This window comes from Bubalus bubalis, chromosome 9 (assembly GCF_019923935.1).
Source record: "Bubalus bubalis isolate 160015118507 breed Murrah chromosome 9, NDDB_SH_1, whole genome shotgun sequence".
NCBI classification, from domain to species: domain Eukaryota; kingdom Metazoa; phylum Chordata; class Mammalia; order Artiodactyla; family Bovidae; genus Bubalus; species Bubalus bubalis.
The window spans coordinates 49,465,701-49,489,425 of NC_059165.1; the positions used below are offsets into that span (position 1 = coordinate 49,465,701).

The following is a 23,725-nucleotide window of genomic DNA, read 5'->3' on the forward strand; positions in this document are numbered from 1 at the left end:
AAATTCACTTAGCATGATGCTTTCAAAATTAATTTTGTGGCATGAATCAGTACTTCATTTCTTTTTTTTTTAAATAAGACTTGTATTGAGACATTAATTCTTCTTTATGGCTAAATAATGTTCCATTGTATGGATATACCACATTTTGTTTACTCATCAGTTGATGAATATTTGGGTTGTTTTTGCTTTGGGGCTATTATGAATAATGGTGCTATGACCATTTGTGTATAAGTTTTTCTATGGATACATGCTTTAATCTCTCTTGTGTAGATATCCAGGAGTGGAATTACTGGATCATATGTAACTCCATACTTAACTTCTTGAGAAATTGCCAAATTGTTTTCCAAAGTAGCTGCACCATAGTACATTCCTGCCAGCAATATCTGAGTTCCAATTCCTTCACATCCTTGTCAACACTTGTAATTATTTGTCTTTTTGATTACAGCCATCATAGTGGATGTGAAGTGGTACCTCATTGTGGCCTCAATCTGCATTTCCCTAATGACTAATGATGTGGAGCATCTTTTCATGTGCTTATTGACCTTAAATTTGCTGAAAATTTAAACATACACACAAAAGACATAAAGATTAATAAAACAAATATGGTCTATAAGACACAGATAGTGAGAAATAAAACCATGCCAACAGTTAAACCTCCCCTGGGTACCCTTTCCCAGACCCTCTTCCGTCCCTCCCTGTAGAGGCCTCCACTGTCATGAATTTGAATGACATAATTTGAGCATTAGGAAGCAGAAGGGTGGAATGGTTAAAATCAAGAGATGGATGCATGATTCTGGGCAAACATGCAGCCTCTCAAAACCTCAGTGTCTCTATCTATAAATGGAGATAATAAAATAAAACAGCCCTCAAAATGTCACTGTAAAGATTAAATGAAACAAAGCATGCAAAATGATTAGCACAGTGCCAGCTCAAAGGAGAGCTGGATAAGTGCTGGCAAATATTAGTACCAGAGCCTTAGAACCAGGGACTCAGGTTCATAAAATGCTTGTATTAGCAGAGAGCAGAGAGAACACTGAATCCAGCTTTCCTCCCTTGGCTCTGAGATGACATAACTGACGCCCTGAGAGAAGGAAAGGAATTTGTCTAAGTTCACAAAAGGGGGGCAGCCCCTTTATGTACCCACTCATCTTCAGGTGAGAGGGGAGACAAAAAGAATTTTCGGCTTTTTTTTTTTTTTTCTTGCTTCAAAGTGATTTCCTATCTAGGGAGTGAACAATTGCCCGTTTCTTGAAACCTCCGAAGAGCCTTATGAATCCACAGGTCTGCCCAGAAACAAGTGACGCGGGCCCTGTGCAGCCAATGGAAACATGCTGGCCTTTTCACCTGCCTAAGGGGGGGCTCCCCCTACTCATCCTGTCCCATTAAAGGCAACTTGCTGAAGTGAGGGTATTTCCAGATTTGTGGCTTTCACTTCCACTTGTACCAGGTGGGCGGAGTGGCCTCTTGTAGACGAATCAGATTCCTCCTCAGCCCCAACTTCAAGAGGTGAGCACGGGGCTCAGCATCCCAGATACACAGGCAGCGGCAGCAGCAGCAGGAGTGGGAAAGACCAGAGGTCAGAAGCATGGAAGACCAGCGTGACCTCATCTCCAACCATGAGCAGCTGCCCATGCTGGGCCAGCGCCCCGGAGCCCAGGAGAGGTATGTGTGAGCAGTAGGAGAGAGCAGCCAAATCTTGGACTGCACAGACGTATGTGCACAGGCGCTACAGAAGGAGCACTAGACCGGGAGTCGGACCAGTCATGAACTTAGGCTCTGACTCCAACACTAACTGGGTGGTCTGGGGCAAGTCTCTGGCCGTCAGGCTTCAGTTCTCCCACCTGTAAAATGAGCGAGTTCCTCTAGGGCAGGGGTTTTAACTTTCTTTGTGTCACATACTTCTCTTCTGAAAATCAGAGAGCTCTGTACTCATTCCCTACAGTTTCCCACAGTATCAGGAGCTTCCCAGAGTCCCTTGAAGCTGGGCCATGAGCCCTAGATTAGAATTTTGAAAATATTATGGATCCTAGATGGAGAAGCAGATTTTCTAAAAGAGAATGGCAGAAGCAGCTCATCATAGAGGAGTTTCCTCCTAGTTATCATAAGTTGGTATATGTGTTTATATCGAGGGAATTATAGTTGCAGGTGTCTGACAGTAGATGAAGATGTTTGCTATCACAGGAGGGAATGAGAGATGTTGGAGGAGGGTCAAAAAAGGGTGAGGTGGGGGGCTCTGGCTAAATTTCTAGAAGGGGCTGTGGGTTGATCTGGGTGATGCCCTGCCCATGCCCCTCTCCCTTGCAGTAAGGGGCCAGCACAGCCATCCAGAGGACCCTTTCCCAGATCCTTATCCATCTGTTTCCCTGAAAAAAAAAAAAATGGGGAATGGTTAGAATACAGCTACCCCAATGTCCCTGCCCCCACCCCCAGATAATTTGCATATTACAGGGACTTGTTGTGATGTCAGCAGTTGCCAGGCAGAAAGGGGTTTGGGAGAGACTCTCAGAGATGTCATGAGGAACTTCATACTGTGGGACATGTAACTAGAGATAGACCATTAGTGCCTGGCCTGTGAAAACCCTGGGGAATCCCATGGCTAGGAGGGCCAACTCTTGTGAGGGCTGGATTCTGGTCGAGGTTCTGCAACTGTCGTGTATGACTTGTATAAATCACAGTTTCTCTCTGGGTCTCAGTAGTAGCAGCAGCAATAATGATGAAAGTGGTTATGATAATAGTTCCTATTCACTGTACACTTGTTACCAATCCTCAGTCCCTGTTCGATATTAGTATGATTAGCTTTGTGGTGGGCATATAACTAAATGCTGAACTCAATCATAATTCTTTTACTAACTCTTTAAGTTGGGTACTTTTATTATTTCCCTTTTTATATAAGAGAAAATTGAGACTAGTATTAACAAGTGAGTCACCAAAGTTATTGCAGCTAGTGAATCCTGGAGCCAGAATTTGAACCCAGGACTAGTCTGATGTTAAAACTTGAGTTTGTCTACCATCTGACCCCCTTCTAGAGGCACAGTTTGCAGGGAGGGGAAATGGGTCCCCTCTGAGCACAGGCCACCCAGTGAGTTGCAGAGCCAGTGTGGGCTCAGTGAGCAGAAAGGGTGTCCCCTTGTCAAATCCTTGTCTGGTTTTCCCTCAGTTCAATCACTGCTTCTAAAAACTGTCCTGGCCTGTTTTGGACCCTTTTGTGAACACTTCTGCCTGGCAACATTTGTACCATGATTCCTCCCAGTTCTGGTTGGCTCCTGACTTTGGCCAATTACTTATTCAAGAAAGAGGCAGTAGAAAGGAGGAAGTGACAAGAGTTGGCACTCATCCAGAACCAGGAGACAGGCCATCAAGATGCATGAAGAGGAAGGAAACCAGATGCTAAAGTTAATAACTCCCTTGAGATTGGTGCTCAGTGTTACAGACTGCTAACTAGGTGCTAGGTACGGAGTCAAGAGCTTTATCCTGATCTCATTTTATATAACAACCCTTTGAGTAGATATTCTTACCTCAAGTTACTAAGAGAGGTTGAGTGACTTGCCCCTGTTCCCTGAGCTAAGGGAATGACAGAACCAGGATTACAATCCAGGTTACAGGGTCTCGTCTTTATTATGACTCTCTAGATTCTTAGACCTTATGAGAAACTGAGGTTCAGAGAAGAAATGGTGGGAGGCACAGCTGGGACTCAACTTGGGTGTGGGGTCGCTGAAGAGGTGGGGTCATAGAGCTTGAACTCAGGAAGACCCAAGCTTGGGTGGACTTTTCACCACTTCAGAGGCCAGGCCACCCCTCTTCCTTGGGAAGGCCAAAAAGTAGGATTTGTTTTCCCCTCCTTTCTGGTTTTCTCCTTTTCTCCACACAGGAATTTTACATTCTCCTTTCAGAGTAATAATCCCCTGGACTGGGCCTTGGTCCAGAAATCACAGAGGATTGGCGAGCAGAGAGGCAATAAGAATGAGCCACGTTTGTGATGTCATGAATTACTAGGCAGCAGGGTCTTCCTGGGGTTTCCTCAGCTGTCCTTGCTAGTTCCCTCGAGAAGACAAGGCCCTCGTTCTTGGCTCTTCCCCACACAGGGGTTAGCTCCAGGATTTCTACCTGGGAGGGCTATAGGGGCAGCAGTGGCTGGAGGTAGGGGGTCAGGAGAATATTGTCAAGCTGTAAGTTCATAAGCACTTATTTGTGCTTAAAGCGTGTGTTTGTTAGGGGCAGCTGAGGGCAAGGGCTGAAACTGTGGGGGCACAGTCCCCCATTCCCAGCCAGTCCCCGGGGCAGCCGCTTCTGTGGACTCTCCTCTGACCTATGTCCCCCTCCTCCCCTCCACAGCAAGTGCAGTCGTGGAGCCCTGTACACGGGCTTTTCCGTCTTGGTGGCTCTGCTCCTGGCTGGCCAGGCCACCACTGCCTACTTCCTGTATCAGCAACAGGGCCGGCTGGACAAGCTGACGGTCACCTCCCAGAACCTGCAGCTGGAGAACCTACGCATGAAGCTTCCTAAGCGTGCGTGCCCTGCCTCTGTCCCGACAACCCCCCTGCCCCTCACCTCAGAGAACCCTCATTCCCGCCCCAACTGGGCCCACTGTCCTCGCCCTCTGGTCTGGAATTCCAGCCCCTCATCTGGGTCTGAGCTCTCAGTCCCCGGGTCTGAGCACCCTCTTCCCTGGGCACTGGGGCCACACTCATGCTGTGCCTTCTGCCCTGACAGCTGCCAAGCCTTTAAGCCAGATGCGGATGGCCACTCCCATGCTGATGCGGGCGCTGCCCATGGCAGGCCCGGAGGTAAGGCCAACCCCAGGGCAGTAGAAGAGGGAAGCTTACTCTGCCTGGAGAGAGGGCAAGTGCCAAGGGACAGGGGAGGACACCTGGCTCAGGAACAGCACAGCTGGAGAGGGGGTCCTGGCTGTTGGGGGGAGGAACAGGAATTCCAGGGGTGAAGGAGGAAAGAGCCTCTTGGGGCCCTCTCTGGGAGGAAGGCCCAGCCCTCCACAAATTATAAAGTGCTTCTCATTTCCCAGAGCATCTCACAGTCCCTCCTATTTTCAGAGCCCTTGATATATAGATGATGTTTCTGTTCACAAAACTATCTCCTGTCCACAAAGCCTTGGGCAGGAAAGCGTATGCAGAGTAGAGGAACAGGATATTGAGGCAGGAAGGTAACAACCTGCTCAAGCTCTCACGGTGGGAGGTGGTAGAGATGGACTTGTTGAACATCTGGGAATCCAGACTCTCACCCAGACCCCAGCTGCTGGCTCTGCTCTGGGCCCCACCCCCAGGGGCCAGTGTTGGTAACTCCTCCCTCCTTCGTTCCTTCCACAGCCCATGAAGAACGCCACCAAGTACGGCAACATGACACAGGACCACGTGATGCACCTGCTCCTGGTGAGTGGAACGTGCCAGGCAGCCCTCACCTCCCACCCCATCCCCACAGGCCCCTGGCTGGGGCTGTGCTTCAAAACCTGCACCGGGCCCGGCTCACAGTAGACGTTCAACATGGGCTCCACATATTAGTGAAGCAACACAAATGTGACCCTTAATGTTCTATGAAGTTCAGCCCCACTGCTCCCCACTTTTTTGTGTTTGAGGTGGAGAAACTAAGGCCCAGAGTCTGGAAGTGACTTGCTCAAGATGTCTGTTTTATTCCTTCCCAAATTTTTACTGCATGTCTACTCAGCACCAGGCACTGTGCAAGGCTCCAGAGCCACAGTGGGGAGCAATCAGATCAGTCCTAGTCCATGGAGATCTCAGGCTAGCATGGGAGACAGACAAGTGACCAGGTGATGAGGGATGTGCAGGGGCCTTTGAGAGAAAAAGAGGCCAAGGATCTGACTTAGCTGGGGTGGGAGTGTTGGGATGAAGTCGAGGGTTTCCTCTGAAGGAGGTGAGACCTGGAAGATGAGTAAGAGTCTGCAAGGATCAGAAGACTGACGACTGTTGGTAGAACTGGGCCTGGAACTGGGTCTCCCGACTCCCAGCCCCAGGGTGTTGTAGCTGGGCCCCTGGATTACTTTAACACATCCCCTTCCCCATTAGCTCCAGTGTGCTGATGTCTGGGCTCCACACCTCAGAACCAAAGATCAGGGCAACATGAGCTGTACATTAAACCTTGCCTGCCTGGAAGCTTTTTAACCTTCCTTCCTGCCTTGCTACCCTGCAGAAGGCAGACCCCCTGAAGGTGTACCCGCAGCTGAAGGGCAGCCTGCCAGAAAACCTGAAACACCTTAAGGACTCCATGGACGGCTTGGACTGGAAGGTCAGCAGCTTTCCCTGCACTGGTACCCTGCCTCCCTGTCTAAAGCAGCCCTGGGACGAGCGGCGTGAGCAGGGAAGCCATTTTCAGGAAGCTGGAGGCGGCTTCCCAGCACTTAAGAAGCTCCCACCATGGGAGAATGCTTGGACTCAAGGAACCACCTTGACCAAACACTGTGGGGTATCTAAGGGGCAACCAGGTCCCCACTGGCCCTCCATGTCCCAGGGGCACAGTCAATATGGTGGGAGTGGGCTACTAAGCCTGACTCTTTGCCTTTATCTCCATTAGCTCTTTGAGAGCTGGCTGCATCAGTGGCTCTTGTTTGAAATGAGCAAGAACTCGCTGGAGGAGAAGCCCTTTGAGGTTCCACCCAAAGGTAAAGGGAATGTGAATCTTGGGGAGGTGGGGTTTCCAGGAGCTCCCTGATCCAAGCACAGGGCTCTCCCGGCCTCTCAGCTCTCACTCCTGTTTCTCCTGCCTGTTCTTCTGGGCCCGTCTGTCCCCAGCCCCCATCCTGTCCCTTCAGGGGGTGACCTCCCTTGTGGAGGACGGAACTGCACAAGGAGGCCTGGAGCAAAAACCACCCAAAACATCCCAGGAGTCATAGCAATGATCTTCCTCACCCAGCACTGCATCCTGCAGGCTCACAAGGGTTGGGCTCATGATTCCCACCCTTCCAAGGGACCGCTCCCAGGTCACACAGCCACGGCTGCTAGATAAGAGGGCCTTGGGGTTCTTCCATCTCATGGGCAATGTGTACCAGGGTTTTCAGCCCAAAAGCCTTTATGGGTGCTCTGTTCTCATCCTGGTGCTAATTGGCTATGTGACTTTGGGCAAGTCTCTTCCCTCTGGGCTTCAGTTTCAGAAGTAGAAGATCAGGGGCCCACCCTTCCTGAACCCCAGGATTCTCCATCATGGATTCAGAGAGGGCACCTTGCATGTTATCTTGACCAACTTCCAGCTAATGTTCAAATCCCCTCTATAACAGCCTCATCACATGGTAACCCCCATTTCTACTTGGATACCGCCAGTAATGGGAGCTCAGACTCAGCAAGGAGTCTACTGCTTTTCTCTAGAAATCAGAATCATAGGTGCAATTCTAAACTCTAATAGGTACTGAGTGTCAGAAGAAATCATCATGTTCTGGGATGAATTAGCAACACAGCCATGCACTTCCTCTCTGATCCTGGACCTGGTTGGTCCAGGCCTCAGTTTCTCCATCTATGCAATTGGTAGAGCAAGTGCAGCCACTTGGACAGAAGGCATTAGGCACACAACAGTGGTATGTGGACCTCTGGTTCTGCTGAGACCCCAGCCCAGAGCCTGCTCACTCACTGTGTTCACCGTGCCTGTCGCTTCAGTACTGACCCAGTGCCAGGAAGAGGTCAGCCGCATCCCTGCCATCCACCCGGGCGTGTTCAAGCCCAACTGCGACGAGAACGGCAACTATATGCCGCTCCAGTGCTATGGGAGCATCGGCTACTGCTGGTGCGTCTTCCCCAACGGCACCGAGGTCCCCCACACCAGGAGCCGTGGGCACCGTAACTGCAGTGGTAAGCGGTGGCCGCTGTGCCAGGAGCAGGAAGGAGCACGACGGCTGAGGGGCAGGTTGCCCCCGGCACACCATGGGCTAGGACACGCAAGGTGCCCTCTCCGGGCAGCAGCCACTCAGCCATGCATCCACCCACTGTGCATTCCTTATTTATTTGTGTACTATTATTTCTCTCCTTATGTCCACACTCATCTACTTAACTCATTTGTCCTCCAACCCTTCCACTCTACCCATCCATGCGAGCATCCAGGGTCCTCCAGATCCACCCATCTGATTTCATCACCCCCTCCTTGGCCTCGCTCATTCAGTTCCCCAGCCACATCTCACTGCTGCTTGCAGCCATCCAACAAGCGTCCTTCCATTCACATCTGTCCTACCAAGCACCAGGCTTGTGGCAAGGTTGGGAAGAACTAGCCCACCCAGGCTCCTTGCCAGTGGGCACAGTAGGCTGGACTGCAACTAACGAGTGGACTCTCTGCTCCTTTGCAGACCCAATGGAGATGGAGTATCCGTCATCTGGGCTGGGGGTGTAAGCAGGATTTCAGTCAGGTAAGCACCCTTGCAGGGAATCTAGTCCCCAGTAGCTTATCCCCAGAGGGGCCAACTCGCTCGTGGATGATGACCCCAGGCCATTCTCCAACTTCCTTCTCACAGATGAGGACCAGGGCTGGGGGTTCTGGGGCCATGGCAGTCAATTCTTGTATCCAAGCAGGAGGCAGTGGAGGGTGAAGGGCCCTTGACTACTCCGAGGCCGCAGGATGCTGGGAGGGGGCATGGACAAGTGACTCCAGCCCTAACCTGCTGCTTCCCTCCCTGCAGTCGCCCCGTGAGCTCAGCAGACGCAGACGCCAGCACCCAGACAGCCCTGCAAGGCCACAGCTTCCCTCCCTGCCCCAGCCCCTCTCCTTCCCTTACACACCCCTCCCCTTGCTGTCTCCCACCCTGCACCTCATTCTATGAGACTCTGCCTCTCCATCAGCCTTGGACACAACGATCATATCAGAATGGCATAGATTAGTGGTACACTTGCTGCCCAAACTCCCATCCACTAGCAGGAACGCAAGGCCCAGGGACATGGACCATGAGAGAGGCTGACCCCCACTGCTGCCACCACAGCAGGCTGACACGGAACTCCAAGATCATGGAAGTGGTGGGCAGGTGCAGGGAGAAGGGACGGCACTGTCCTAAGTACCAGGACGGACACCTCTGCTGTCCCCTCCCCTCCAGGCCTCAGTTTTCCAGCCCTTTAACTGGGGGCATGAGCCACCCCTTCCCTCTTCCCGGCATCATACACCCAGGAAGAACCAGCCCCCGCAAACTGCAGCCCCTCCCCTCACTTTCTGCCACCCCCTAGTTCCCTCTGCACAGCCAAGCTTGTCATCAGCCCTCCAGCCACGGCTCCTGTGAGAATAAAAGGTAGTGAGTAGAACATGCCCGGCTCTCAGCTGTTCTTTGGGCTGGTCTGTCTACCCCAAGGGGGTGAACTGAAGACCTGGAATCCTGTAGTCGAGGAGGGAGGTCACAGCCTGGGGAGCCCACTCACAGATGCCGGGCTGCGGGGCTGCAGTGTTTGGACGCAGACCACTTCTCCATGTTTCACACACAGGAATACTTTACTTCCAAGAAGAAGAAACAGGCTCTTGCCCATAATTCTTTAAGCACCAGCTCTTCTGGGTCCAGCTTCTCCTGTCCCCGTTTTCATTTCTATACTAAGAACAGTACAAGTGTAATGACAGATGGCAACAACGCAGGCCCTTGTATCGGGACCACCAGGGAGTGGGGGCTGTGGAACTAGGGGCCAATGTCCTACTTAAGGGGTGGCCGCTGTGTGGCCCCAGCCGCTTGTTGCCAGGAGGAGCACAGGCCCCTGTGGTCACATTTCTGGACTTTCCAAGAGGAGCCCTAAATGAAAAAGTTTATTGAAATCTCTCCATTTCTAAGTCTGAAGACTTGCTAGGGGTCAAAGGAACCCAACAGGACAATGCTCTGCAGCCTCTGTTCTAGCCAACACACTTAGGGGAAGAGAGGCGACCTGGGAGGGGGTCCTTGCCCAGGGGCCCCCAGTTAAGGGTACAGTTGGCTGTCACCCTGACTCTCCCAGACCCCCCAGGCTCGGTGCTGTTTCTGCATGGACTCTCGCTGTCTCCAGCAGAAGGCTAAAAGCCTTGGACCTTCACGACCAGAGGTGCTTCACACTGCTCTGGGCCCAGGGAAGTGGGCCCCCCCATCACCGCCATCACAAACTCCTGTGGATGTCACCCTGACACATCTTTCGAGTGCCTCCACTTCTTGCCTTCATCATAGCAGAACCTTTGTAACCTAGCCTGACCATGCCCGAGCTCCCCCTTAGCTTAGATGCCACCTCCTCCAGGAAGCCTTCCCCACCCCATCAGGGCCCTTTGCTGAGTCTCCTCCTTTGGCAGACAGGGTGTCACTCACCAGAGTATCCCAGAGTCTTGATACACCGTCAAGAATAAATCCTGAGCATATGAGGTCTGTTCATCTCCCAGTGTCAGTCAGACTCTCCCTTCCAAGAATCAATCAATTGCAGAGCATTTGCCCAGAGGCACTAGGAACCTGCACCTTTCCTTCAAGTCTTTTATTTTCGGAGTTCTTATAAAAAAAACCATACAAACAAAAAAGGAAAAAACTGACAAAAGGAGGACAAAGCCTCAGCATCAGCCGGAGACCGGGGCACGAAGGAGCCGCAGACTGAGCCTCACTGGGTCTACAGAGCAGAGGCAGAAAGCCTTGAAGCCTCTGGGCATGTTGGAGCTGAGAAGGGAGGGGCAGGTCACTTAAAAAAATATATATATACTGTACACGTCCATCCATCTGAGGCATCCTGCATTGGAGAGAATTCTGTGAGCAGAGGTCATGGAGCCAGGCAGGCTTCTTCCTCCTCAGACCAGCCTCTCTGCAGGGCTCGCTGGTTTGGCCAGCATGGACATCGCAGCTGGCCATCGTCTTCTGGGGAGCAAGGGGAAGTTAAACATTCAATTCCCACCCTCGGTGGGCAGAGGGAAGAAGCATGGGGCTGGCCACCACTTGGCTAAGAAATCCCTGGGAAAAGGAGATATAAGACTTCCCCAACTTTTTCTCTACCAAGGAGAACAAAATCAAATCAAAAGCTCTCCCCATGCAGGAGAGGAGCATTAACTAACCACGGTGGATACCTGGTGGTGCTGACTGTGTCCCAGGAACTGGGACGAGGGCTTCAGAGCTTTGCTTCACTGAAGCCTCACCACCTGCCCAGGCCTGTATCACCCTGTTTACAGCAGGCTGGGGCTCACTCAGCTAGGCGGAGCATTCCACCCTTTCACCACCACTTGGGAAGCACAGAGCCATCAGAATGGCTTGCTTTGAGTAAAGCACGTTCCTTCGAATTACAAAATTAGAAAGAAAGGAGTGACAGTGGCGAAGGAGACTGAGCTGTCCCCGACCTCAAGCCTTAGCCTCATGTACAAGGAGGAAGCATGCCAGTGTGCCCCTCCCCCACCACACCCCAGCAAACCCCCCTCCCCCACCCGAGCAACTCAGCGGTGGTCACTGTCCAGACTCTCCTGGATCCTTCTGACTCTGCAGCTCTGATTCCCGGCATCACCCACTGCCCTTGAGGAACTGAACCCTCTTTCTCCAAAACCCCTTCCCCTGAGGCCCACCCCCGAGGCCCAGTCTCACTCCTGAGGACCACGGTGGGTGCTGGAGCTGACCTCCCGCCCTCTCCAGCAGGGGTTCCCAGGCCAGGAGTGTACCTGCCGCCTGGCGTCCCTCAGACGGTTTGCTCTGCCATCTTCTTCTGTGAAGAGAGAAGCAGGAGAGGCTCTTGGACCTGAAGTGTCTCCCCACCCACGCCACCCCCACCAGGAGGGGCTATGACAGTTCCCTCCCGAGGCTCTGTGGCTCCCCCAGGACAGATACTGGGGACACACAGATCCTGAGGGTGCGGAGGGTGCCCCTGAGCCCTGGAGGACGGAGCCCAAGACTCTGCAGCAGCAGACGCTCCAATTTTCTGACCACGACTGTGGCCCTGCTAGCCATGTTGAGAACCGCATCTGGGTATGAGGAGCTGAGGGCCCCTGGTCAGGTGGTTGGCCCTTGACATGCATGACGCAGACGGTGAGTGTTTCTGCCGTGGGGATACCCTGCCAGCTGGGGCACACACATCCAAGGGAACCTTTTCTCTCACCCAGAAACCTGCAACAGCCTAGCTAGTCTTCCGGCCCCAGGGGGCCTTCTCTTTTCTTCACTTGTCATAATAGCCTCCTACCTCACAGGCAAGATAGGGCCACTCCATGGCTCCCACATGCACAGACCTTGGACCCCTCAGGGTGGGCCCCACCTCCTAGCTCTTCTCTAGTGTCTCACAATACACACGCTCCTGTTCGGGACCCTGAGAATGGTAGGGGCACAGGGACTGGGTCTGGCTTATCCCATCCCCTACCCTGACATCCAGAGGCCGGGGCGGATCACATTCACCCGGGGACTGGGTCTGGGTCCCCTTTTCTAGCCCAAGACTCCTTGGGACTCACTCTACCTTTCTCTTCTTTTTCTTCTGTGATGGTGAGCCAGGGTCTTTGGTTGAGGCCTTTTTTGCTTTCTTCTTCTTTTCCTTTTTCTCCTTGTCTTTTTTTTCTAAGGGAAGAAAGTAAAATTGCTAAACAACAGATGTTAATCTTAAGGGTTGGGGTCAAAGTGGGCAGACAGGGCAGGTCTCCAGGGGCCCTAGAGCTCTCTCCTCTCCATGCCCCACACCCTGGGGAGCCATCGAAGCACAAGTCTTATGATTTCTGCCCCCATGGAAGCCCTGGACTGTTACCATTTTAACTCACTTTGTAAAATTTCTACACTGATTTTAAAAAGACACTTTCAATCTGTAAAATGGGAATGAGTGATCACCCATCAGACAGGACTGTGGTGGGGGTTAAACGTGGCCTGGCTGCACGAGGACTCCAGCACAGAATGCAGCAAGGGGCAGCTGCTACCCAGGAGCCTGGACCCCAGGAGCCTGGGCTGCCAGTGCGCGTGGCTGTGGCCGCCGTGAGGGAGCGCAGGGCTCTGCGAGCAGAACACGCCCTGCAGCTGCGAGCGCCATCCTGGTGGTGGTGGCCCCACTGCTCCAGGACCCGGTTCCGGCTTTGCCCATCCTGCTCCCAAGACGGACAAGACATTCTCAGCCCTCTCTGTGCTGGCTGAGGGCCACCCACCTGAGTGGTGACTGACAGCCCTCAGCAGGACCAGGGAAGTGTGCTTTGGGCTGCAGCAGGCACTTACTCTTGTCAGATTTCTTCTTCTCTTTCTTGATCTTAAGGTTGCCGTGGTCTCCCCCGTCACCCTTCGGAGTCCCCAGCTCCCCTACTGGCTTCTCCTTGGCCCCTTGAGAGCCGGGAGACTCCTTCTCCTTCTTCTCCTTGACGTCACCACTTGCCCTGTCCTTCTTGGATTTCCCTTTGACAGTCCTGGGGGCCTTTTCTGATGAGACCACATGCTCCCCACCATCCGCAGCTGCCAGCTGCTTCTTTTTCTTGTTCTTGGGGGCCTTGGGGGCTGTCTGGTCTTCGGACAGCTTCCGCTTATGGCCCAGGCGGCCCTTCCGGCTGCCTTCCTTGGCGGTGTCCACGGCCTTCTTCCTCTCCTGCTCCAGCAGCTCCGTGAGCACCTTCGCCACCGAGGCCTGCACCTGCGCCTCGCTCAGGGGCCAGGGCTCGCTCAGGAGGCGCTGGGTGATGTTGTTCTGCAGCGCCAGCATGGAGGCCGGGGGACTCCCGGGCCCCTTTCCGGGCTTCTGAGGTGTGGCACCAGCCTCTTTTCTGCCTGTGGAGAGAGGACCCGGGGTCATGGACCTGAGAGAATCGGGGACTAGACCTCTGGTGGCATGAAAGCCAAGGGGGTCCAGCATGACCTGACATTCTCTGATGTGGTACAGATGGGACCATGGGAACCCGCTGGGTCTCCTGCCCACACCTCTCCACCTGCTTCTAACTTAGAGCTCTTTTCATGTCTCCTCACACTGAAAACTCAAGTTCAGGCTGGAAATTAACTCTAGCATGTTAATCAAAGGGCTTGTAGTATTAGTTGCTCAGCTGTGTCCAACTCTTTGAGACCCCACGGACTGTAGCCCACCAGGCTCCTCTGTCCATGGAGTTCTCCAGGCAAGAATACTGGAGTGGGTTGCCATTTCCTTCTCCAAAAAGGCTTGTAATCCGCCAACAAATCAAAGAATCTATGGGACAGGATAGACGGCACCTTTCAGTCAGGAGCCCAGGGCAGGGAGACAGGATGCCTGGGCCCTGGGTCTGAAAACCAAACTCAGTTCCCTGTTTATAAAATGAGGCATTAGATGAACACTGAATCCCCTCACTGTTCTAAACCACAGATGCATTAAAAAAAAGCCAAGGTCATGTAGCCATCCAACTTATGCCCACTTGTACCCTGGGGGCCTGCAGCCCTCTGCGGTCAGGGGTCCAGGTGGCTTGGCCTGGGGGTGGGGGGTGCAGAAAATATGCACATGGTGGCTGACTAAGCAGGTTTACTGCTGCCAGAGCGACTTCTGCTGCAGCCTTTGTTTAGAATTTTCCACGCCTCTGCTCTCCTTTGATAATTGTGTGCTGACTACACGTGTGAAAAAAACCTTCCACAGCCCCCTCTAAAATGTCTCCTTGTCACACCCGCCTCTCACAAAGAGAAGAACACTGGGGAAGAAAATGAGCAATGACTCCTCTTGCTGACCCAGCACCGGGCAAGCTGTAGCAAGAGGCCCCAGGACTGGGGGCTGAGCATATGTCCCGGCACTGCCCCAACTTCGCAGGTCCCTTTGGGGTCTCACAGCACAAGAGTGGCGACACCCTGGGCTCTGGGAGGTGCTGGTAGCTTGGCCCTGGCTCCATGTGGGGAGGATAAAGCTGTTCCCTTCAGGGTGCAGTGGGACCTGCAGCAGCTCTGGCTCCAGAGCCCCATGGGGGCTGGGGAGGTGGGCAGAGGGGGTCCCAGGGCAGAGGGAGGCCCACTTCAGTCCTTTGGTGCTTCATGGCAAGAACAGGAGTCAGCTAGAGAAGGGAGCCAAGGAGAGCACAGGGTGCCTTAGCAACCCACTTCTCTGCCTCCTGCCTACCACACACCCTAGAATGCCAAGGCCAGGGAACCTTGAGAGCTGGCCCAGGCAGACCCTCAGAGAACCCGTCCCAGAGTGCTGGCACAGTCAGCCGTGGCTGACACCTAGGCCAGGCGACCTGAGCACTCGAGTCTGCCCTCCAAACACCACGTGACTTTCTCCACATGTGCCATTTTCTGTATGTGCCACCAATGGATCCACCAACCCCTGCCCTGTATGGTTAGGGCACCAAGGTCCAGAGTTGCCATGGGCTTGTCTGAGGCTTCAGAGCATGTCAGTCCTTGGCCCGGTGTCTTCACCATGTGCAGAAGACTTCTTCAAACGTGACCCCATCTTCTGTCTGAGCTATCCCAAGTACCTACACCCTGTACCAGAAGCCCACTTGTTAGGAAGAAAAGTCAATAGGAACAGCTAGAGAGAGCTGAGGCCTACCCTGTGAGTCCAGGTGCACGTCCTCTAAGGTAGGGACCAGCCTACATGGTGCACCAGCACCCCTCAGGGCTGGATAACCGACCTCCGGGCGGCCCTAGGCTACAGGAGCCAGACTCTAGGGCACAGGCCTCTGCACTTTTGACGTGCACCTCCAGGCCTGATGTAGCAGTACCAGACCTCACTTGGGGAGGCCCTGCTGGCAGACAGGACCATGTTGGTGGGACTGCTCCCGAGGGAGGCAAAGGGGCTCCTTGCCTTGTTCTTCCACATCCTGCTGTGTCCTTCCTGTGGCCCTCGACTCACCTGTTTTAGGGGACATGGTGCCTGCTGCTTGTTGGGGCTCCACTTCCTGCTTGCCCTCTGGGGCATCTCTGGTGGCCGGAGTAGAGGAAACAGAGGGGCTGGCATCTGGTTTGGGAGCGGCCTTTGAAGTCTTGGAACCAGCTGGAGTCAGCCCAGGAGTCACAAAACCTGAGAGGAGAGACTGAAGAAGCCCCGTGTGAAGAAGCCCAGCAGGGCATGGCCCACTAGAGGAGCTCAGCCCCGGGCCCCTCTGGCCGGCTGGGCGGCAGGCACACAGCCCTGTGTGCGTGCCTCCTGCACTACTATAATTAATACATATTTTAAATGGGCTCATTTAAAAAGGAAACTTATTACTAATGCAAACGGAAAAGCCCTAGCACTTGCCACATACAGATGATAACCTTAAAAGAAATCCCATCTGTTACCTGTTAGAGAATGTTTTTATCTGGAAATCACCTAAAATCAAGGTAAACCCTTTCTATAGACTCTAAGAGTCTGCTTCTCACAGCTTTATGCTGAAGTGGGACCTCAGGAGAGGAGCCATGCAGTCAGGACCCTGCCCAGGGCCCCTGGAAAGAGGACGGGCCTGGTCCCAGACCCATGACCCAGGGCATGGCCTCAGCCTACAACTGCATGGTAGGTTAGAGCCTGGCCTGGGGCTCCCACCTCAAGGCTCCCGAGACTGCCAGCCCCTTCCTTTGCAGTTACCTGGGAAGGTGCCACCACCTCGTCGTCACTGGACTCTGTTGTGGTCTCTTCCACCAAGGTCTCCCTCCTGGAGGGGGCTGGGCCTACGGGAGAAGCACAGGTAACTGTTGGGAACCCCGGCTTCCCTCTGCCTGCTGGACAGGCCAGAGCGCTCCGGGAGCAGGTGGGCCCCGAGGTGGCCTGGTCCCTGTTTATGTGCCTCACCCTCTGATCTAAGGCATCATCTGCCCCTCATTGCTCCCTTCCATGGTCTATTGCTATTCACAGCATTTCCAGTGAGACACCTGCATGCACAAACCTTCTAATCCCCAAGAGAGGTATGGTCTTGGGAATCTGGGGATCAGTTAGGGAAGCCTGATCCCAAAAGGTTGGGCGTGGCCAAACAGTCATGTAAAAAGGCTGTTCATGTCGTGTGGACCAATTTGGTCATGGGGTTGTGTAGCTGGGTAACTGAGGTCCTGCATAAGATGCCTAGGTCAAAGTCATAGAACATGGGCAGATACAGAGCAGAGACCTGAGCCCAGGGCTCCACCAGGCCCTCCAGCATTTCTCTCCCAGGAGCCTCACCTGGCCTGTGGGCTGACGGGGCCGCCTGGGACCCCTTGGCATCGTCCTCGCTCCCTGAAGAGCTGCTGTTGCTGTCGTCTGAGGCTGCAGGGGCCTTGGCTGTGGGGTGCCCCGAGGGAGTGGCTGTGGCCTGCTGAGCTGCAGGAACCTCAGGCTTTCTGAGCTTGTTGGCCACTCTGACCTGGGTAGGGGTGCTCTGGGGACTCGCCGTGGAGAGTGTTCCCACAGCACTGTCAGTCTGATTTGAGGAAAGGAGAGAGAATGGAAAGGGAAAATTAGGGGAAATAAGATCTGGTGCTTACTGAATACCTCAGGGAAGGGCCAGGCACCACCAGAGGCTTCACACACAGGCCCCAGTTAATTCTCCCACCACTCTCTAGGATGGGCAGTGGGAGACTCCCTGGCAGTGATTAGGACTCCAGGATTTCACTGCTGAGGGCCTGGGTTCAATCCCTGGTTAGGGAACCAAGACCCCTCAAAAAGAAAGTTTTGGTGCGGGGGCATGCACAGTAGAAGCCTGGGACGGTAAATGCGCATGCTGAGGTCACGGGGTAGCTAAACGCTGGCGCTGGGGCTTGGGCCCTTGCCTGCACCCTGCCTTCTACCTCCTGTGTCTCTGAACACTATCCCCTCCGGGGTGAGGCCTGGCCCCCGACTCCCCAGCTCACCCCACTTGAAGACGGGGTCTTGGCAGCAGGAGGTTGGGCCTCACTGGCTTTCTGGGCAAGAACCTTCAGGGCAGCCTGCGTCAGCGGGAGGTTCCTCTTGGTCACCTGTGAAAGGCAAAGGTGAGGAGCCAGCCTGGCTCCATGCAGACAGGACCCTGCCCAGGGCCCCCAGAAAGAGGACGGGCCCAGACCCATGACCCAGAGGCTGGCCTCAGCCTAAGACTGCGCAGGCGGGTGAGAGCCTGGCCTGGGGCTCCCAGGTTCTTGGCATGCCATCTAGGCCACACCCTGGTCACATCCTGCCTGGCTCGGGTAGGAGGGGACCCGTAGCTGCCAGAGGAACCTGGAGGTGGAGTGGAGGGCTGAGGGGCAATTGAAGGGGTACTGCCACTGACTGGGCAGAAAATAAGCTAATAGTATCATTCTCAGAGGATCCACAGACAGCTCCCAGCCCAGGGGAGGGAAGGGGCTCAGGCCCCCCCTGGAGGCTCCACCACTGAGTCTGAGCCTCTAGACTAGTGGCTGCAACAGACTCAAGAGGCTCCCTGGGGCCGCTCCTGTTTCCCACACCTGCCAGCAGCCAAGGAGAGAATGGAACGAGAACTGGGTGTGATCCCTTGTTAAAACCTCCAGGCCCCCTTCAGCCCTCACCATGGGCCGTGAGGCCTGGCCCCTCTGCCCCTGCTACCCTACCTTCTCCCAGCTCTCACACCCCATGCGCTCCCCCAGAGGCTTCTGCGCCTGGGTCTCCCTGCCTGGAGGGCTCCCCAGCTTGTCCAGGCCTGGCTGCTTCTCCGGCCCCAGTGTCGTGTCCTCTGGGAGGCCACCTCAGCCTATCCTTTCTAAGTCAAGTCATCCCACTGTTTCTTGCTTACATCGATACTACTCCCTTCAAAGCACCCACCAGTTGGGGTGAGTACTTTAACTCTTGGTCTCCTTGCTTAATGGCTGTCCCCCGCCTTGGGAATTCCATGAGGGCAGGGCCCCTCCCTGTCTTCTTCCTTCTGTACCCCCAGTTCCCAGCATGGACAGATGCTCAGCACCATCTGCTGGCTGAAAGGCCAAATGGATGCAGGTTGGTGGATGCAGTGACCACAATCCAGCCACCCACTCAGCAACCATGGTCCCAGGAAGCTCTTTTTGGGTCAGAGGTCGTGATGAGCCCCAATGAGTGGCAGTGCCCAAGTCCTGCTTTGGCCTATCCAGCTCTCACTCCCGCCATCTCAGGAAAAAAGGGGGCGGGTGCAAGGGCTTGGGAAAACAAATGGCTATGGCCCCACGAGCAATGGGCCCAGAAACTATGAACTAGGATCCAGGAGCCCTGGGTTCCGACCCTGCCTGATCCTGGACACGTCTCGACCCTCTTGCTGAGGGCATGGTGCTCAGCTCCATCGTTTGAACAATGAGCCATTAACTCTCCCCTGCTTGGTTTTTAGGTTCCAGGAAGGACCCGACTGAGCGACTTCACTTTCTTTTCACTTTCATGCATTGGAGAAGGAAATGGCAACCCACTCCAGTGTTCTTGCCTGGAGAATCCCAGGGACAGGGGAGCCTGGTGAGCTGCCGTCTATAGGGTCCCACAGAGTTGGACACGACTGAAGCGACTTAGAAGCAGCAGCAGCAGCAGCAGCAGCAGCAAGAACCAAAGAAATAAAAATGCACTGAAAATAGTGAAGGCTAGGAAGAACACTACTGGTCACTATGATGAACATTAACAAAGGGCAACTTTTGTTCACAGCAAACCGTGAGAGAAAAATCAAACCAAAAGCCTGATATTGTTGGAGAAGCTGCTGGAGTCGTGCTGGTTCTGCCCAGAGGGCCACATGCCAGAGGACACTTCCTGACCTTCGGGGGCACAGATCAGGGCTATGTCCAGGCCCGGAAAGGCCCTGGCTTCCACGGGGTGGGTGAGAGCAACTACAGTGCCACCCAGCAACCCTGAGCGGAAGTGGTGTTGAGGAGGGGCCCCTCAGCCCGCTGGCCCGGCAGCGCCCCCTTGCCCACCAGGTACCTGAGTGGCTGAGGCCTCCTGCTTCTTGCCTTCAGACCCCTGACTTGTGTCCTCACTGCTGGGAGCCCCCACCACACTGGCTCTGAGGGACGCCTTTGGGGGTGCCGTGGGCACAGTCACCACGCTGGTCCTAGTGGCTGAGATGGAGGGGGAGGGGGTATGTCAGGGCTGAGAAGCCCTGTGGCCTCCTCCAAGCAGCAAAACCCGCTCTATCAAGCCCATCCTGGGAACCTCGTGCAGTGCCCAGGGCCCATGTGCTAGAAGCCCCTTAAACCCCCTCCCAAGCCTTCCAGGCAGGAGCGGCTGCTGTCTCCATGTTTTATAAAGAGATGAGACGGCAGCTGTGGGCAACACCCCAGGCCTTTTCGTCAGCCCCTCCCCACCTGCAGTCCCCCTCGCTGGCTAAGAGGACAGGCAGAGCACTGGAGCCAAACACGACTCTGCGCATTTAAAACCCTCTCTCTTAGAAAAGCCTTGGTCATGTGCAGAGGCTCAATCACATCTGTTCACTGCAGCACTGTTTGTAACAGCCCAACACCCCAAATAAAATCCTTAGCTTCCTCCAACTCAACACTGGCTGAAAAAACTGCAGGATTCCCAGGTGACCACTCTGTAGCCAGTGGGGATCACGCTGTAACTACAGAACGTCACAACATATCAAGATTACTGAGCATATGTACAGTATGGTCTCACTAAAAATACACAGTGTACCTTTGCTGTTTGTAAAGTTAATAGCTATAAAATGTTAACAGTGATTATTTTGGACAGTGGGATTACAAGTGATGCTTTTTCTTTTGTGCTAATCTGCATTTCTTAATAAACCCACCAAGATCAGGTATTAATATCCTCATCAAAAAGTGTCCTGGTAACAGCACCGATAATGATTATCCATTTTATTGCTATCACTGTGGGAATCAGATTTTCGAAAGTCAAAGAAAACCCACATCTGGTCTTGTCTCAAGGAACTCCTCCCTACACCTCTCTGTTTAGGGATTACTTGATCTCCTTCACATGCCACCAGGAACGAGAGGCTCACTACCCTGCAGCCCTCTCCAAGTTCAGTCAGCCAGCTGTTACAAGGCTCCTCCTGAACTACAAACCTGGTCAATGCAGCTTCGAGTCTCTAGTCTGGGTTCTACCTTTTGGAGCCCACACAGAGAAGCCCTGGCACAGTTATTGCTCAAGCCAGATCCTCATGGGAATAAGCCAACATAGGGTCAAGACCTTGCCCTAAGCCCCTCCAGACCAACTACTTGCTGAGACTCAGCCAGTGCCTTCTCCCTTTGGATGTGTGTGCGCATGTGTGCATGTATGTGTGTGTGCACACGCCTGGCAGCTGCAGCCAGGGAGTCAGCCCTGCAGTGTGGCCCGTGCTCACCAGGAGTTGGGCACTGTGTAGCGGGGATCACGTCCTCGTCCTCGCTCTCAGAGGAGCTCCTGGCTGTGCTCTCCGAGGCCTGAGCCTTCCTCAGGGTGCCTGTAGCCTGCGCTTGGGCGGGGGTAGCAGCTGGGCCAGCTGGACTACGATTAGGGTCGACAAAAATCAGAGGGGTTTTAATCACCTTGAAAAACAAAAACAAAACACACCCCCCCAGTGATTAACAGCTTGGCCAGGGGAAAGGGAAGGTGGGTAGGGGAGGGTGTCACAAGGCAAGGGTTCCAGAGAGCTCCCAAGGCTCTGCCAGCTCACTCCCAGCCCAGGCACCCACCAAGACCCTGCACAGCACCTCAGAGCTCACAGGAGCCCACCCAACCCTCAGAGGAACCCCTGAGATCAGCAGTATCAGCTCCATCATACAGACGGGAAAACCACAAGTCCTGAGGGGAGGGAGAGTTGCCCAAGGTCACACAGCCTAAATGAAGCCAAGTCAGGCCCAGATTGTGGAGGTCAGCCTCCTTCCTGTCGCTGACTTCAGAGACACACACCTGATGTGTGGGGCGCTCTGAGCAATGCCCCGTCAGCTGCCTGACGGTTCGCCTAGGGGGCTGTTCACAGTCTAGTTGCCCCCATGCCCAAGACTCTGATGCCCCCTCCTGCCAGGACACAGGAATGTGGCCCGAACTACACGGGCCCAGGATCTTCAACAAGTAAATTGCTCAGGGAAAACCAACTAAGGGACCCAATGTAGCCGGTGGCCCTTGTCTAGATTCCTATTTGACCAGATACAGAAAACGTCATGAGGCAACTGGGGAAATGGGGACGCTGACTAGGTGGGCCAACTTTTTAATGACTGTGTTTTAAAGAAAAGAAAAAAAGGAGGAATCTAGTGGTGTTGGGGAAAAGAGTGAAGATATGGATGAACCAAGACTGGTCACAAGTCCAGAACTACCAAAGCTGGGATGGTGACTGGCAACTCTACACTGTTCTAGCTTGGGGCATGCTCTGCATTTTCCAGTAAGACACTGAAAAAAAAGAGAAAAAAGTAACACTCCCTGTGGACTCTTGGCGGATGTCTGGGAACCACAGCTCCAGTGAACATGCACACAGCATAGAAGGACACCCAGGGAGCCTATGTTCCACTCCCCAGAAAGCTGACCTGGTCTGAGTTCTGCCCCCACCCTCTGACCCCACAGGGAGACAGAAGGCAGCAGGAGAGCAGAAGGGAGCCGCCCATGACCATGGTCTGGAACCCAGGTCTCTGCCCACCCCACTGGGCCTGACTTCGTGTCCTCCAGGGTGCTGCGGGAAAGGCAACACAAAATGGAAAGCAGAAAGGGGCCCGCCCGAGGGGGAAGCTCTGCCGGGCCCGGGCCCTGCCTACCCCTGCCAAACAGCCTCCCCCACAGCCGCTCTGATCTGCCACTTCCAGAGACTTCCTTCCCACGTGATGAAAGAGAGAAGGATGGAAGTGGGAGAAGGCTTTCAGTTGAGGGAGGGGGGATCTATATATATGTGAGAAGACAGAGGAACAGATTGTTGGGGATGAAGAGAGGCAGTGAACCCACTGAGGCAAACAATAGCGTCTGGGATATTAAAAGCAGCTCCGCAGCAGAAGCCTCCGCCCTGCTCTACCTGCCCACGCTGCCCGCCCTGCCTCTGAGCTGGGGTGGGGCAGGGCGGGGGGTGGGGCACAGAGCCCTGGATGGAAGAGGAGGGTTCAAAGGTGGGGTACATGGGACATACTTCTGACCCCATCTCTGCCACGACCTCGCCGTGTGGCCCAGCCCGAGATTCGTGAGTCTCACTCTCCCACCTGCTGGAAGGCTCTTAGTAACCCAGTCTGGGCTCTCTCACCAAAGAGCTTCTGGTCTGCTTTGGAAACCACAAAGCACGATACACATGGGGTGACAAGGACCTTCTTTCTGGGGTGGGTCAGCAAAGACACTGGAAGCGGAAGCAGCCTGAACACCTGGCTGGACCTCCACTCTGCCCCCTATAGGTGCTGGGCAGTGAGGGCCCAGAGGGAACACACAGGATCCCTTTCTACTGCAGGGGTCAGTGCCTGTAGGACCAAACCCAGTGGCCTTCCAGAAGTCACAGCTGTGCATCACAAGAGTGCCCTCATTCAGGTCATGGCGGGTGGGGGGGCAGTGGATTGGCCTAGACTGCTGACCCCGGGGACAAGGGACACAAACATGAGGGGACCTGAGCTCTGGATGGCAGCACTTCTCTGAGGCCTCTCCCAGAACTTTCTGGAGCTGGTAGCACATCCTAGGCCCACACCTGAAGGAGCTGAAAAATCCCACTCCTGGGCATGTGGCCCAGAGCCTCCATGGTTCACCAGCCCTCAGGGAGTCTCACCCCAGGGGTTGAGAGGGCCAGTGGCCTCACCCAGGGTAACCAGCAAACTGGTGTCAGAGCCAGGGCTGGAAGCTGGTCCTCCAAGCACCAGACAGGAACTCCTAGGACCAACCATGCTAGACTTTAGATCTTTGATTTAACACCTTAATTTCAGCTTCTTAGAAGTCTCTTCTTTCTTTCCAACTCAACGTGGAACTCTAAAGGCAAGGCCTTGTCTGTTAAAATTTGGTACCTACCCTAGGCCCTGGCACAGACTCTGGCCTGGGATTAATGCCTACACAACAGGGCTAAGCCATGCAGGGACCATCCCCTGATCTGTCTTTGAGAGCAAAGAGGTAAGCCCAACCCCTGCAGCGGGGGAGACTAAGGCAGTGAGGGG

The 23,725-nt window shown here is 54.2% G+C and overlaps 2 protein-coding genes across 11 annotated transcripts in view; one reads left to right on the forward strand and one right to left on the reverse strand.

Moving 5' to 3' along the window:
* The first annotated feature begins 1,414 nt into the window (after nt 1-1,414).
* On the forward strand, nt 1,415-9,235 carry CD74 (CD74 molecule). 2 transcript variants are annotated; one of them, XM_006042028.3, is made up of 9 exons: nt 1,415-1,662; nt 4,333-4,505; nt 4,711-4,784; nt 5,322-5,384; nt 6,160-6,255; nt 6,541-6,628; nt 7,614-7,805; nt 8,294-8,353; nt 8,624-9,235. In XM_006042028.3, exons 1-8 carry the CDS (start codon nt 1,586-1,588, stop codon nt 8,335-8,337), a joined length of 807 nt encoding a protein of 268 aa, XP_006042090.1. In that variant the 5' UTR covers nt 1,415-1,585; the 3' UTR covers nt 8,338-8,353; nt 8,624-9,235. The 2 variants fall into 2 exon arrangements, with proteins under 2 accessions (XP_006042090.1, XP_006042091.1); XM_006042029.3 differs by lacking the exon at nt 7,614-7,805 and having other exon boundaries at nt 1,421-1,662.
* The window catches only part of TCOF1 (treacle ribosome biogenesis factor 1), a 39,858-nt gene continuing 24,835 nt past the window's right edge, over nt 8,703-23,725 (reverse strand). For 2 of the 9 annotated variants that reach the window (XM_044947452.1, XM_044947449.1), the window contains 10 exons: nt 20,983-21,166; nt 19,605-19,741; nt 17,594-17,698; nt 16,926-17,163; nt 16,359-16,441; nt 15,651-15,831; nt 13,075-13,618; nt 12,342-12,439; nt 11,518-11,603; nt 8,703-10,774 (listed from right to left, as the gene is read on the reverse strand). In XM_044947452.1, coding sequence (XP_044803387.1) covers nt 10,346-10,774; nt 11,518-11,603; nt 12,342-12,439; nt 13,075-13,618; nt 15,651-15,831; nt 16,359-16,441; nt 16,926-17,163; nt 17,594-17,698; nt 19,605-19,741; nt 20,983-21,166 — 2,085 coding nt within the window. In that variant the 3' untranslated portion in view covers nt 8,703-10,345. The remainder of the gene's footprint in view (nt 10,775-11,517; nt 11,604-12,341; nt 12,440-13,074; nt 13,619-15,650; nt 15,832-16,358; nt 16,442-16,925; nt 17,164-17,593; nt 17,699-19,604; nt 19,742-20,982; nt 21,167-23,725) is intronic. The other 7 variants (XM_044947454.1, XM_044947453.1, XM_044947451.1 and 4 more) reach the window with 6 other exon arrangements.

What these genes read in the sequence shown, in the direction of transcription:
- CD74 (XM_006042028.3), top strand. Translation starts at nt 1,586, where the DNA reads ATGGAAGACCAGCGTGACCTCATCTCCAACCATGAGCAGCTGCCCATG. An exon ending in ACGCATGAAGCTTCCTAAGC is followed by an intron (nt 4,506 to 4,710) that starts GTGCGTGCCCTG and finishes CTGCCCTGACAG; the next exon opens with CTGCCAAGCCTTTAAGCCAG. An exon ending in TGGGCACCGTAACTGCAGTG is followed by an intron (nt 7,806 to 8,293) that starts GTAAGCGGTGGC and finishes GCTCCTTTGCAG; the next exon opens with ACCCAATGGAGATGGAGTAT.